Source organism: Egretta garzetta, unplaced genomic scaffold, assembly GCF_000687185.1.
Source record: "Egretta garzetta isolate BGI_Z169 unplaced genomic scaffold, ASM68718v1 scaffold386, whole genome shotgun sequence".
Lineage (NCBI taxonomy): Eukaryota > Metazoa > Chordata > Aves > Pelecaniformes > Ardeidae > Egretta > Egretta garzetta.
Genome location: NW_009260063.1, coordinates 472,537 through 484,908, shown reverse-complemented (window position 1 = coordinate 484,908; position 12,372 = coordinate 472,537). Strand labels below are relative to the sequence as shown.

At 40.2% G+C, this 12,372-nt stretch overlaps 1 protein-coding gene across 1 annotated transcript in view; it reads left to right on the top strand.

Moving 5' to 3' along the window:
* The window catches only part of ZRANB1 (zinc finger RANBP2-type containing 1), a 47,605-nt gene that overhangs the window by 20,783 nt on the left and 14,450 nt on the right, over positions 1 to 12,372 (top strand). Inside the window, exons 4-7 of the mRNA XM_009641073.2 lie at positions 5,005 to 5,192; positions 6,811 to 6,964; positions 9,334 to 9,405; positions 10,261 to 10,459. Of these exons, the coding sequence (XP_009639368.1) occupies positions 5,005 to 5,192; positions 6,811 to 6,964; positions 9,334 to 9,405; positions 10,261 to 10,459 (613 nt within the window). The remainder of the gene's footprint in view (positions 1 to 5,004; positions 5,193 to 6,810; positions 6,965 to 9,333; positions 9,406 to 10,260; positions 10,460 to 12,372) is intronic.

The window sequence follows — 12,372 nt, the reverse complement described above, 5'->3', positions numbered from 1 at the left end:
GGTTTTAGCAGCTAGGCTAATTATGGGCTTGTTTAATATGACCAAAGGTAGTGTCTGATATCTAATAAAGAAGATGGCTGTAACGGTTGTAGCAGGAAAAATGCAGGATCAAGACGATGCAAATAGTTGTTACTGGGTGATTAATGTTTTTTTAAATTTAGTATTTTTAAATAACCTCATTAATCTCTATCGTGTATCTTCTCATGTGTACTGAGATTGCATATTCCTGACCTGTGCTATCTGTAAGAGTCAGGGCTTTACTATAAAAAAAAGCCTTCTCTCCCGGTGCTGTGAAAGAATATTTCACTAAGAGGAACTGCCTGAACTGCAACCGGGAACACAGTTGACCCTGTAAATGCAGAATACTAACTCGCACTTGTGTTTTCTCCTGACTTGGGTGCAGCCTTTGGCATTCTGTCCTGTCACTGAGGATGTCGGGCTACAGTCATGCGCTTGTGCGTTAAGCAAAGCGCAGCTTTGGGCAGGGGGCACAGACTGGTGTCTTCAGTTTCAGTCATACCAAGCTAACACTTCTGGAGTCCACTTAAAAGAAAAGCTATTCTTGCTGTGGATCAGAAGTAGACATTGAGTCATACGGATCCGTTTGCATTCGTGTAGCTCTTGTAACTAATCGGAGCTGTGCCCTCGCAAGCGGTCTGTCCGCTGGAGCGCTCACGGGTGCTGTGCGAACAATCTCCAGGCAAATGCCACCCTTCCTTTTGACATTTTAACAGTCTGAGGAATGCAGTGGGTGTCAGTGGGGAATAATCCAACTGGCACGGCACTGTATCGGAACACGATTCAAAGGCCGCTTGTGAAGGTAATCAGGCACTTGTGTGCTATGAAATGCAGTGAATTATAACATCAGTAAATATTTCTGTAATATTTCTTGTAAACAGTGTTTTGTTAAGCTTTATTTAAATAGACTTAATGAATTGGAGGCTCTCATTCATCTGACAGAAATCAAAGCCATTGTAGGATTGTGCCTCCTATTGTCAATAAAAGCACATTAAGACCTCATTTTGGAGCGGTGATACTGAATTAGGAATTCCAGGCAGTTCTTATGAATGTTGCATGCAGGCAAGTTTACCCCATAGTTTTGGGGCAACATTTGTGTTTTCTGGTTCAGATTCCTGGCAGTCTGCCTGTTATTGCTATATTTTTGCTCGGTGTTCACTGCAGCCCTGGCTTGTACTGACTGGTGCTGTAAACAGGCTGGCACCGGACGAGCTGTCAGGAATTTTCCGTCTTCTTTAGAAGTGGCTGTTTGATAGAATGAGTAAAGAGAAATTTGGACTTTTCCTGCTGTGGCTAATAGGGGCCAAAGAGGTTTGTAATGACCATAGACTGTAGGGATGCTCTGGGTACCTGGGTCACAGTATTTCAGTGCAGTTTAGTACCAGATGTTAAGAGCATGCAGCAGGCTTGCAAGAGAAAGCTTCTTAGGAGGAAATAAACCGGTAATGGGCTCTGCGCAAAAGATCATGCAGAATGAGCTCGGTATGATTTGATTTTTTTCATGTTTATCTATTGAGACAGAGTTACAAAACAGTGCATACAGAAGTGAGTTTGTCTGGACTTGACCTAAAAAATCCCTGATGCTTTTTTTTCCTTCCCCCACCCTTCCAATAGCCACTTGGCTGTTTAGATTAAGAGGTAGAGGATGACCAGGGACGATGCCCGCACATGGTCACATCACCATCCCTGCATGAGCTGTAACTATGCTAGTTTGAGGTGTTGTTTAGCGCAACATCACTGCTCTTCACTTCTGGATGAAGTATTGCTAACCCTATACCTAAAATACATTTACAGTCTCAGTTTTTTAAATAAGTCCTAGGAAGCATAAACAGTTTGCCTGGTTTTGATGTAAGTATTGATCTTTAGCTTAAACTTCATCAGTGAGGTTTAGAAATGTACTTTTTAAGCGACAGCTTATATAACAATTTTAGTAATTAATTCTAGGATGTGGGGCTTTTAGGAATGTCAAGTATTGCAAGACGTGGGAATAAACTGCAAGAACTGGCAGTGCTGCGGTACAGCACATGTCGCTGATTTGGATCCTTATTGCAGCTTGTAGTAGTTAGTGCTTGAAGACATTGCCAGACCTGCCATGACCACCTCTCAGCATTGGTCTTAGACCTCAGTTGTTGCTGAGGTTTGGTTAAGAGTGGTAATAAGTTGCCTTAGCAGCTGAGGGGTGGGGGCTTAAAAGAATAATGACAAATACAAATTGACCCAGCACTGACTTAAGGCTGTCCTAGCACGTCCTACTGTGTAGCGTGTACTTGACAGACTGGCCGACTGGAACCGTTAGAGCATTTGGGTCTGATTTGTCACTGAAAGATCATTTTGGGGACATTTGGTTGCTTGAATTTAGTAATTAGCCTGGGATATTTGGATTGTCGGAGTGCTTACCTGCCAGTCTTGGGTGATCTTTGGTATGTTTGTCATTGGGTGGTGTGTTGGAAGGTGCAGACATGGCAACTGGAATCTTTCCAGTGGTTAAAATATAAAAGGCTATGAAGTGGCTATTGGTCTTTAACAAGATGTCTTTCCTAAATTAATATAATAATAATAATAATAAATTTAGAGTGTCCTAGGGTAGCAGAGAATCTGCTCTTCTATCAAGAATCTTCTTTCTATGGTGGATTCTTGGGTGTTTGCTAACAGATGATCTTGTGCCAAAGCTGTGGTATGACTTTTTTGAAGAGGGCAGGTTATGAGGAATTGTCTGACTTTTGGTATCTATGTATACATGCATATCTACAAAAAAAAAAAACACCAAAAAACCAACAAGTCAGGTTTGCTGCACTTGGTTGGAGTGATACATCACAAGCAGCCTTGGTTGCCTTATCAGTGGCATAAATGCGATTGCATGGAAATAAAATGCTACGCTTGGCATTCTTGTTATGAAATATGTATATTGACAAAACCATACCCTTTGCTTTGATATGTATTGGTTTCATCCAGAAGTGGAAATGTTGCAAGAGGAGCACAGCTATGTTGGTCTCGCACCCCTTACTGTGTTCCTCTGATGCGTGTTTTGGAGAAAGTCTTGAAAACCAATGAATTTTATGTTCGTTTCCCTTCACTGAAATAGCTTTTCTCCATCAGTAGCAGCTCCTTTTTTTTAAAATAAAATGTTTTTTCATCAGCTAAGTTCTAACTCTTATGGAACAAGAACTAAAATTGGATGGACATAACTGTTGTCTAACTAGTTCTTTAGCTCACCTGGGGTGAATACGCAGGCAAGCACTTAAGCAGAATGGGACATTAATGCTGGAATGGAACGGGAATGTCTTCCTCTATAGGCAGACTAGAAACGTGCATCAGCAAACTAAGGAAATTTTGTCTACTGTTGTTTTCATTCTGCCCTGGCCTGCTGGGATTTTTGAGTCCTTGATGAATAGGTAGATGTTGTATGACTGAAATTTGCAGGTTTGCGTTTGTATGCTGGAACTTCTCTGCTTTAGACCACCGTTGAAATGAATAATCTTTTATCTGTAGAGGCTTACTAAGCAGAACTGATAACTTTGTAGAGAAATGTCTTGCACTGATAATCCATTTTCCCCCCTGTGTTTCTTCCGAAAGCTTTATAATCTCGGTATTGAAAGTGAGAGGCTTTCTGACCGAGCTAAGAATGCTTTCCTAAATCCTGGATTAACCAGCAACCCAGCGGTTAGTGTGCTTGTCTGGTAGTAGGCAGTTCTATTTGGTGTGGTTTTTTGGGTTTGGTGGGGTTTTTTGGTTGTTTGGGTTTTTTCTTTTTGTGGTCTGTTGTTTGAATCTTAATCCTGTATGGGAGTGAGTGCCCTGACTGAGACCCCTTTCCCTCCTGATCAATTTTTGGGTCTTGGTAAGCAAATTGAGTGAGGGATAGATTTGAGTCTCCGTTTCCAGCCTCGTGGCCTCTGCTCGGCTGCTGACTCTTGGGAGTTGGCAAGGAGGTTTGGCCACGGAAAATGGGGGGGGAGAATTTTCTTGTTTGTGATACGCGCTCTTCTGTTCCTGAGCTGCTGCAGAATAGGGTGGCTTTGCAGCAGTGAATTAGAAGTATTCTATTTACTTCTCTGTTAAAGATGGCTTTAAGATCACTTCTGTTTCCTCAGTTCAGGATTACACTGTTCTCTTATGAAGCATATGTCTAAAACAGAATCTTTGTTTGAAGGAATGTCTAAATTTAGGAAGCCTTATATTGGAGCCGATACTGTTCACACCACCACGTCTTGTTGATGGTGTATTCTGATAACTGCAGCTAAGGAATGCATTCAGCATGAACGGTCTTGCTACGAAGCATGGTACAGAAGTTAGAGATTCCCAGGGACTCTAGAAGACATTAGGGTCCCCCCCAATCTTGCATTAGAAAGTACACACGGTGTGTGTAATTTCTCTTTAATTCAGTTTTAATAGAGTACCCTGAATGATAACTGTGTAAGTTCAATTAGTAGCAGAGATGGTGAGCTGAAGAGAACTTTTGTGCTCTGGACCCTCTTCCGACACTGTTTTAAACTGTATTTGGGAAAAAGAAAAGAGACTTTTATTCCAAAAACCATTTAGTAGATCTATTTCTTAGGCCCAGTAGTGTGTTTTTAAGAGAAGTTAAAAGGGAAGATATAATAATCAAACTAATCTCCATACTATGAATGAATGCCTTTCCCTCAGTACAGCTGATCAGATGAAGCGTCAGTGAGTAGGTTATGCTAGGAATTCCATCAAGGGTCCTCAGCACCACTTCATAGCTGGCTTTTGATCTGCCGTATCTGGTTTGGGTAGTGGAAATGGCCTAGGAGGTGAGGTAAGTATAAATACTTTGTAGTGTTCGGTTTTAAAAAAAGAAATACAAATTTGCCAGTTTCTTGGTATGCAGTTGATCTTTGTATGTTAGGTCTGTATCAGAATAGATAGATGTAAACTGTGTGAAATAAGGTGGTTTGATCTGGAGTGGCTCATTCATTAGCTGAAATGAAGTGGGTGGGGTTTTTTTGTTGTTTTTTTTTTCTTCAGGAGTTGTAGAAGGTGATTTAGCTGCTGTTGAAGCTTACAAGTCATCAGGAGGAGATATTGCCCGCCAGCTTACTGCAGATGAAGTACGCCTGCTAAATCGCCCTTCTGCTTTTGACGTTGGGTACACGCTTGTACATCTGGCGATACGCTTTCAGAGACAAGATATGCTAGCGATTTTGCTTACGGAGGTGAGTTACTCTGGCCCTTGCATAGATGGAATAGGAACCTTATGTAACTGTACCGTTGTTTGCAGCCAGTGACATGTAACTTTATTTGCTAGAAGATAGAGGCTAAAATGATTAGAGTACGTGAATTGCTGCTTTGTGCCTTTGTGGATGTTTTTACTTAAGAAGCAAGTTTACTTTAAGACTATATATGTGGTAGTCTTGAGGACGTTTGGTTTTCTCCTTAATGAGCAGTCTTGGCACAGGTTCTGACCTTACTGGTGGTGGAAGTGAGCTATTGTGAGGCTTCCTGTGCTTTGGGTGGGGAAGAGGAAATGCCCTGAAAGCAAAACACTGAGATCAATGACAGCGTAGTTTTTTCTGAGGTTTGTTAATGAGTAAGCCTACCTGGTTTTCTTGAGATCCTCTTTTTTCTAGAGAAAGGCAGATTTCTTGCTATGTAAAATTGCTGCATTTTTTCCCCTCTTCACCCATTTTAGAGATTGATTGGTTCCTCTCTATGGTCTCCTTGCTTCAGGTTGCATTTCCTTGTATATTTTTCGTATGGCCCTCCTCCATCTTTGCCCTCCTCCCATCACCCATAAGTAATTCTGTTACTTTTTTTTTTTTGTCTGTTTTCTTCATCTCAGAATTCTGGTTCTTCACCTGACCAGAGCCAAATTTTTATTCTGCCTCCTTCCTTCCTTTGATGCTTAATGCAATTCTGAAAGTGTGTGTTCCTGAGAAAAGCAGCATGCATGAGAAGTGCATAAGGATGATGGAATGCATAGAGTTGAGTAATTAAAAAGAGTAGATGAAGCAAGACAAATGAAGCTAAAGCCTTGAGAAGAGTCTATGTTTATATATGGCTAATATCAGCAGTTTTGTGCTGCTTACATAGCTGTCTGAGTAGATGGAGTTACAAGTTTTAAAACAAGTTAATTTGCTGAAATACTGTCTTACAGATTGTTCTGTTTCATTTTGTTTCAGTTTCTAGGAATATTTACCCAACATACCATTTGTGAAAATGCTTAGTAGTGTTTGAGCCACAGTGTTACTTTCCTTTGCTGGGATATTAACTAGTGAAAATGTGTGTCTTAAAGTTTGGGGTTTTTTCTATCTATCTGTCTGTCTATCTCCAGTGTCATCCCTGTGTCACTTGCCCGCTACCATTAAATGAGTTCCTGCTGCCAGTGATGATGAGAACCTGGAGAAATTTGAGTATCTTAACTTAATAGTTTTAGGGAAGATTTTTTGTAGGAAACTGTCGTGTGTGGTGATAATGCAGTTCTTTGTTAAATGTAGACCAGGCTGATGCATAAGATTTTGAGCTATATTTCCTATTGTTATCTAGCTCTTACCTATTTTTTTTTTGCTTTCCTTTTCCTGCTGGAATTGGTCAACTATTAATTCACTTCTTTGCTTTAAAGAGGTTTTTAACCAGCTTTATGGTATCGGCTACATGACAAATGAGACGTTAATTAATTGACTGTCACTAAATACTTGATCTTTCAGGGTACCAATGCTTATACTTCTGTTGCATTACTCGCTAACAAAATACTGTCTACTGGTGGCTATCACTCCTAAGCCTTCATATTTAACTAGAAATAATACTGAGTGCAGTGACTCTGTTATGTTACAGGTATCACAACATGCAGCGAAGTGTATTCCTGCCATGGTGTGTCCAGAGGTCACAGAACAAATTCGTCGTGAAATTGCTGCATCTCTTCATCAACGAAAGGGAGACTTTGCTTGCTATTTTCTGACTGACCTTGTAACGTTTACGTTACCTGCAGGTAGTTACAAAATTCGTCTTAGTGATGGAAGATTTTTTTTTTTTTGTCACCTACTTGAGTATTGCTTGTTTTGGATGTGTACTTTGGCTTTCTGACAGCAATGGTGTATGTGTATAGGTTCTATTTATTAAGTTTTAATAGCTGAGGGTAGATCTAGTAGTTGAACTTGATTTTTAATACTCAGTTTTTGCACACTTCAACCCATACATTGTTCTTGTGAAGTGGACATCTCTTGTCCTCTTTAGACACAAGGAAATTGAAGAAAAGTGGTGTATTCTAAGGAGAGGCTGTGCTTAAAGTTAAGATTGGAGCCCAGGTGTTTCTGGGCTTTAATACGACTTTTCACATAGCTGTGCTAGTCCTTTCTCTTAAGGCCCAGAGCTATTCTTTGCTTTTGCACCTGGTTGTAGAACAGCACTTCTTGCATACTTCTGAGGTACTCTGCAATCACGAGAACGTTTGTCTATTAACAAAAAGCTATGAGAAGACTTCTGATCTTCAATAGCTGGTTTCCTTTAATAGAAACGCCACCAGAGGTAAGAAAATGTGTAGATGAAAACTCTACTAATCAGCAGATTGTCTTTTTTTTATAAAGCAGTAGCATTGTAAAAACTGTATTTGGAACCTCTTTGAGTGCTACCTCATCTCCTCCTCTTCAAAAGTCTAGATAATATTTACCACTTGTCTACAACTATCTGAGGTGCTGTATTCAGTCTTATTCTGTGGGTGACATAATAGAGGCAGACAGCGTGGGTGTACAAAGTGTCTAGAGACTAACGCTTCATTGCTCTTTGGGGGAGAGAAGGGAAAGGGGGGCAACACAATGACTTTGTAACACACATGAGAAATGTTGCTCTCGCCAGAACTGGGGAATTTGTTCGGTATTTTCAAGAGACAGGTCTTGTCTGTGCAGCTTTTTGGCACATGTAATAGCCATTAACTAATTAAGGAATAAGAATGTTCAAAAGCTTCTGCGTATCAAAACTGTCGATGTATTTCCACTTCCACCACACTTAGGCAACTGAACATCTTTTGTAGTCAACAGTTAGCAGTTGGTCTCAAGACAGCATTTGCAAGGATAGTGGTATAAATCACACAATCCTATTTAGATATTACCTATACAATGTAGTTTAGGAACCAGTTTTCACTCAGTCTTTCAAATAAATGGATAGGATCCTCCTGAAGACCAAGGCACTGACATTAGAGTGCAAAACTCTTAAATTGATTGCTGGCCACTGTAAGTTTTAGTTTAGGAAGAACAATCATACAAAAAAAAAAAAGGCCACCCCACCACACCCTGCCTATACCGAACAATAGTATGCTTCAGTAACCACCCCTGTGCATAAATGTGGACTTCACTTTCAGAAGCCCTAGGGTATTGGACATCCCAGCAGGACTGGCAGACTGGAATTAAGAGAGATCTTCATGCCCTTGAAATACCACTTAAAGCCCAGTCATTATCCCCTAGACTGCCTGAAGGGATACTAGGTGTTTGTGTTTAACTATTTGATTTACTCCCTTATTTAAGTTTCACAACTGTGCTGAAGCTAGCAAAGTAGTAACTTACCCTGGGTTGAAATGCAGGCCATGAACAAATCTTCAAGGTGTTGCAAATGTTTGAGTTTTAGAACGTGTGTTTATTACTGTTTTATGTGATGCAGGAGTCACAAGAGTTTTGCCCACTACACAATTTTCTACATTTTTTTTTTTTTTTTTTTTAAAATAACGGTAGATCCACAGTTGCAGATCCTGGCTGTAAAGCTCTTGGAGCAGTCGTCAATAGTGGCGTTTTCCATGTCATAGCTCAATAGTTTTCCCATTTCTTGTTTTCTAACCTGTAAGCCGTGGCCTGCAGACCACTGGGGTTCTTTGAACCATTTTGTTGAAGTCTGCGTGAAATGACAAAGAAAGTGGGTTTTCTGTACAAGAACAAGTCTCTTCGCAAACTGTACCTGCCCACTGGGGGAGACCAGGGAGGGGAAGTCATTCAGATGGGTAGAAAACTACTGCTTAGGATTGCAGCTGTCCTAAATATAGTAGGGCTGAAAATACTTTCCCCCCCTTTTTTTTCCCCCATCTCAAAGTGGTTCTCTACTTCACTTTCTCCTTCAGAGAAATCCATTCTAACCTCACGTGTGCTGTGATGATCCTTTGTGCATGAAAGTCAGTCTGAGACACATCTACTTCAGTGTGCTCTATGAAGCCTGTGGTTACAAATGACAGATCTGAAAATATTAGCAGCTTTTTAGAGGATACTTGGGGGTGATAGGGCAAAAGCTGCTGCATAAGTTCTCCTGAGCATCAGCTGGTAATGTGTCTCTTTTACAGGAACGTTAAATGACTTTTGTATTTGCTTTCTATTTTTCCAGATATTGAAGACTTACCACCTACAGTCCAAGAAAAGTTATTTGACGAAGTACTTGACAGAGATGTTCAGAAAGGTAAATGAATCGGAATCAGAGAATGGTTTGGGTTGGAAGGGACCTTTAAAGGTCAGCCCTGTCCAGCCCGACCCTGATGGGATGGGGCATCTGCCACCTCTCTGGGCAACCTGTGCCAGTGTTTCACCACCCTCGTCATAAAGTTGTTTTCCTTATATCTATTCTGAACCTACCCTCTTTTAGTTTAAAACCACTACCCCTTGTCCTATTGCAACAGGCCCTGCTCAAAAGTCTGTCCCTCAGTGCTCTGAGAATGGCTAGAATCTCTCCTTGCTTTTTGTTACAGAAGATTTCTGTTACTTAAAAAGAAAAAGTGTATGTGTGTATACGTGTGGCTGCTTTGCCTGAATTTGTTTTAAATACAGATTTGATGCTTTCAAGTTAATCTTCACCCTGGAATTATTTTAATTTAAACATTTACAGTCTATTTATGAGGCAGAGAGAGAATGGAGTCTGTAGAAATTATGTTTGTAATGTATTTTTTGCATTTTAAAGATTTTTTTTTTTTTAAAGCTTTACAAGTCACAAGCTCTTTAAAGAAAACGAACAAATCTTTCCACTTCAGTAATGATCCTCAAACAAATGATGTGATGCTTTGTTTAAGGCTATGGTTTGGGTTTTGTTTGTTTGTGGTTTGGTTTCTTTTTTTTTTTTCTTTCTTCTTTTCTTGACAGTATTTTGCCCAAGGAATGCCTTTGGCCATTGTAGCTCACCTATTTTTGTAGTATGAGGGAAAACTTAGTTTTATTCATGTAAATGGATAAATTGTTGAGTTTATGCCATTACTGTGCTGTTCAGATTCTGCGAGACTTCAGATGAATACAGGTTTTAAAAGAGGTTACTGTCATGTTGCAGAGCTAGAAGAGGAATCTCCCATTATTAACTGGTCACTGGAACTGGGTACGCGCTTGGACAGCAGATTATATGCACTTTGGAATCGGACTGCAGGGGACTGCCTGCTTGATTCAGTACTACAAGCCACTTGGGGCATTTACGACAAGGATTCAGTGCTGCGGAAGGCTCTCCACGACAGTTTACATGACTGCTCACATTGGTAAGTTAGTTTTTATGTCAGCTTTAAAGACAGCTTTCCAGGTAGCATAGCAGTTGATAGTAGTGTAGTGTTAAAAAGAAACACAACTGCTGCTCCCCAATTTACCGTGGATTGTGTGCCTCAAAGGTGTTGAGTCACGGCATGATTCATGTAGTGATCTAGATCCAGCGTATTTCCAATGCGAGCGCTGGAAACTCGGGCGTTCTGAACTCGGTGATGGTATGTGATGTTCAGCGAATAGCATTTAAAACAGAGTAAAATATTTTATGCTGTGTGCTAACCGCAGTTAAGACTGGAATTTACTTGCAATGTAAATCATGCACATGCCATGCCTTGCTGCTGTTGGTGGAAGCTTTGCAGAAGATTGTTGATAGAAGATAGCCTTTTATTCCTGTATAAACTTTTCAGTATTTTCATTCCATCTGCTTAGTTACAGCTTTATTTGGTATTGCTCTTTTTGCTCCTGTTCGGTCTGCTAAAACAACGGCCGTAAAGCAGAGTGGTGATGTTTAGCTAGTGCTCTCATTTGGCCATAGAATTAATTCATCATTCTGTAGAATGACGTCTGTTGTTTGACGCTGGCAACCTTCTTTAGTCCGATACTGAGGTTTGCTTCTGCTAGAGGAAAAATTCCTATAGTTGGACCCCCCAGCGGTGTCCACCAGCTCTCAAGTGTGTAATGGGACTAAGGGAAGAGATTGATAAGACTAATAACGTAAGACACAAGAGATTAGATTTCTTATGCTCTTGTAGTCAAGGACAAGAGAAACACTATCAGCAAGCATGCTAGAGAACCTGTCCCCGTGCTGTATGGGAGGTCAACAACAAAGGTTAATTTTAGGGCTACCTATAAGTAGCTTTTGTGAATCATGTCCTTCTGCCTGCTGGGAAAACTCCCCAAAATAGCATCCAGAGCTCGATTCAATAAAGTGGTGATCCAGTAACAAGTCTCCCCAGAACCTGTTTCCAAATGGATCTGTCACTACTTTGGAATTGTTTGTAATGGAGTGTGCATCTCTACCACGCAGGAATGTCCCTGGCGTCACAAGGAGTTCCCCTGAGGCCAGAAAAGAAATTTATGATAGATCAGGTTTTGTTCTTTATTGTACCAAAAACCATGCTGCAAACAATTGAGTTTTAAACCAATTTTTCAAAATGTTAGTGTTAACTGTTGTTGACTTTTTGTGGTATCTAACACCACACTCATTATTTAGTGTATTAAATCTGGTTAAGCCTTTTAGTTCATGTTCTAGACAGAATTTGCATTTTACTCTGAATTTACTTAATCTTTAACTGATACATGTGTTCCTTTATAGTTGTTTGACTACAGCTCCCTACCTTCAGCCTGGATAATCTTACTTGCTAGCTTGTCATTGGAAAAACTAGTGGAAGCCTTTTGGTTAAGTTCTGTTGTAAATTGATCATCCTGTACATCCTATAGTTGCTGTATAGATTTTGTGTTGGCCAAGATACATTTAATTTTGTGGGGTAGGACGTCATCACTAGGTTTAATGAGAGTTGCTGAAGGAACAGGCTCTTAAATGTGATAGCTACTCTCAACAACAGTATGCTTAAACTTTTATCTAGTGGAGTTGTTCTTCAAAGCCTTCACAAAGACACTTAAAACTGGGTATTTTTATAGTCAGACGCAGAACACTCATGTAACTCATTTGGCCTCATTTTGTTATGTTTGTTTAGATGCTGAACAAAGAAGAATCTATTTGCTAGAGACTGTCTAGTGTCTGGTACTCGGAAAAAGCTTAATAGTGAAGTTCCCAGAGGCTCTGGCCTGTGGAGTATTTTCCACTTGCTTTTTAAATGACTACACTCCTTTACTAATTTGTCCCTTTTTGTATTCCACTGTTAGCTTTTGATGGAGAATGGACATGTGCCCTAAGATTTTTTTTTTTTTT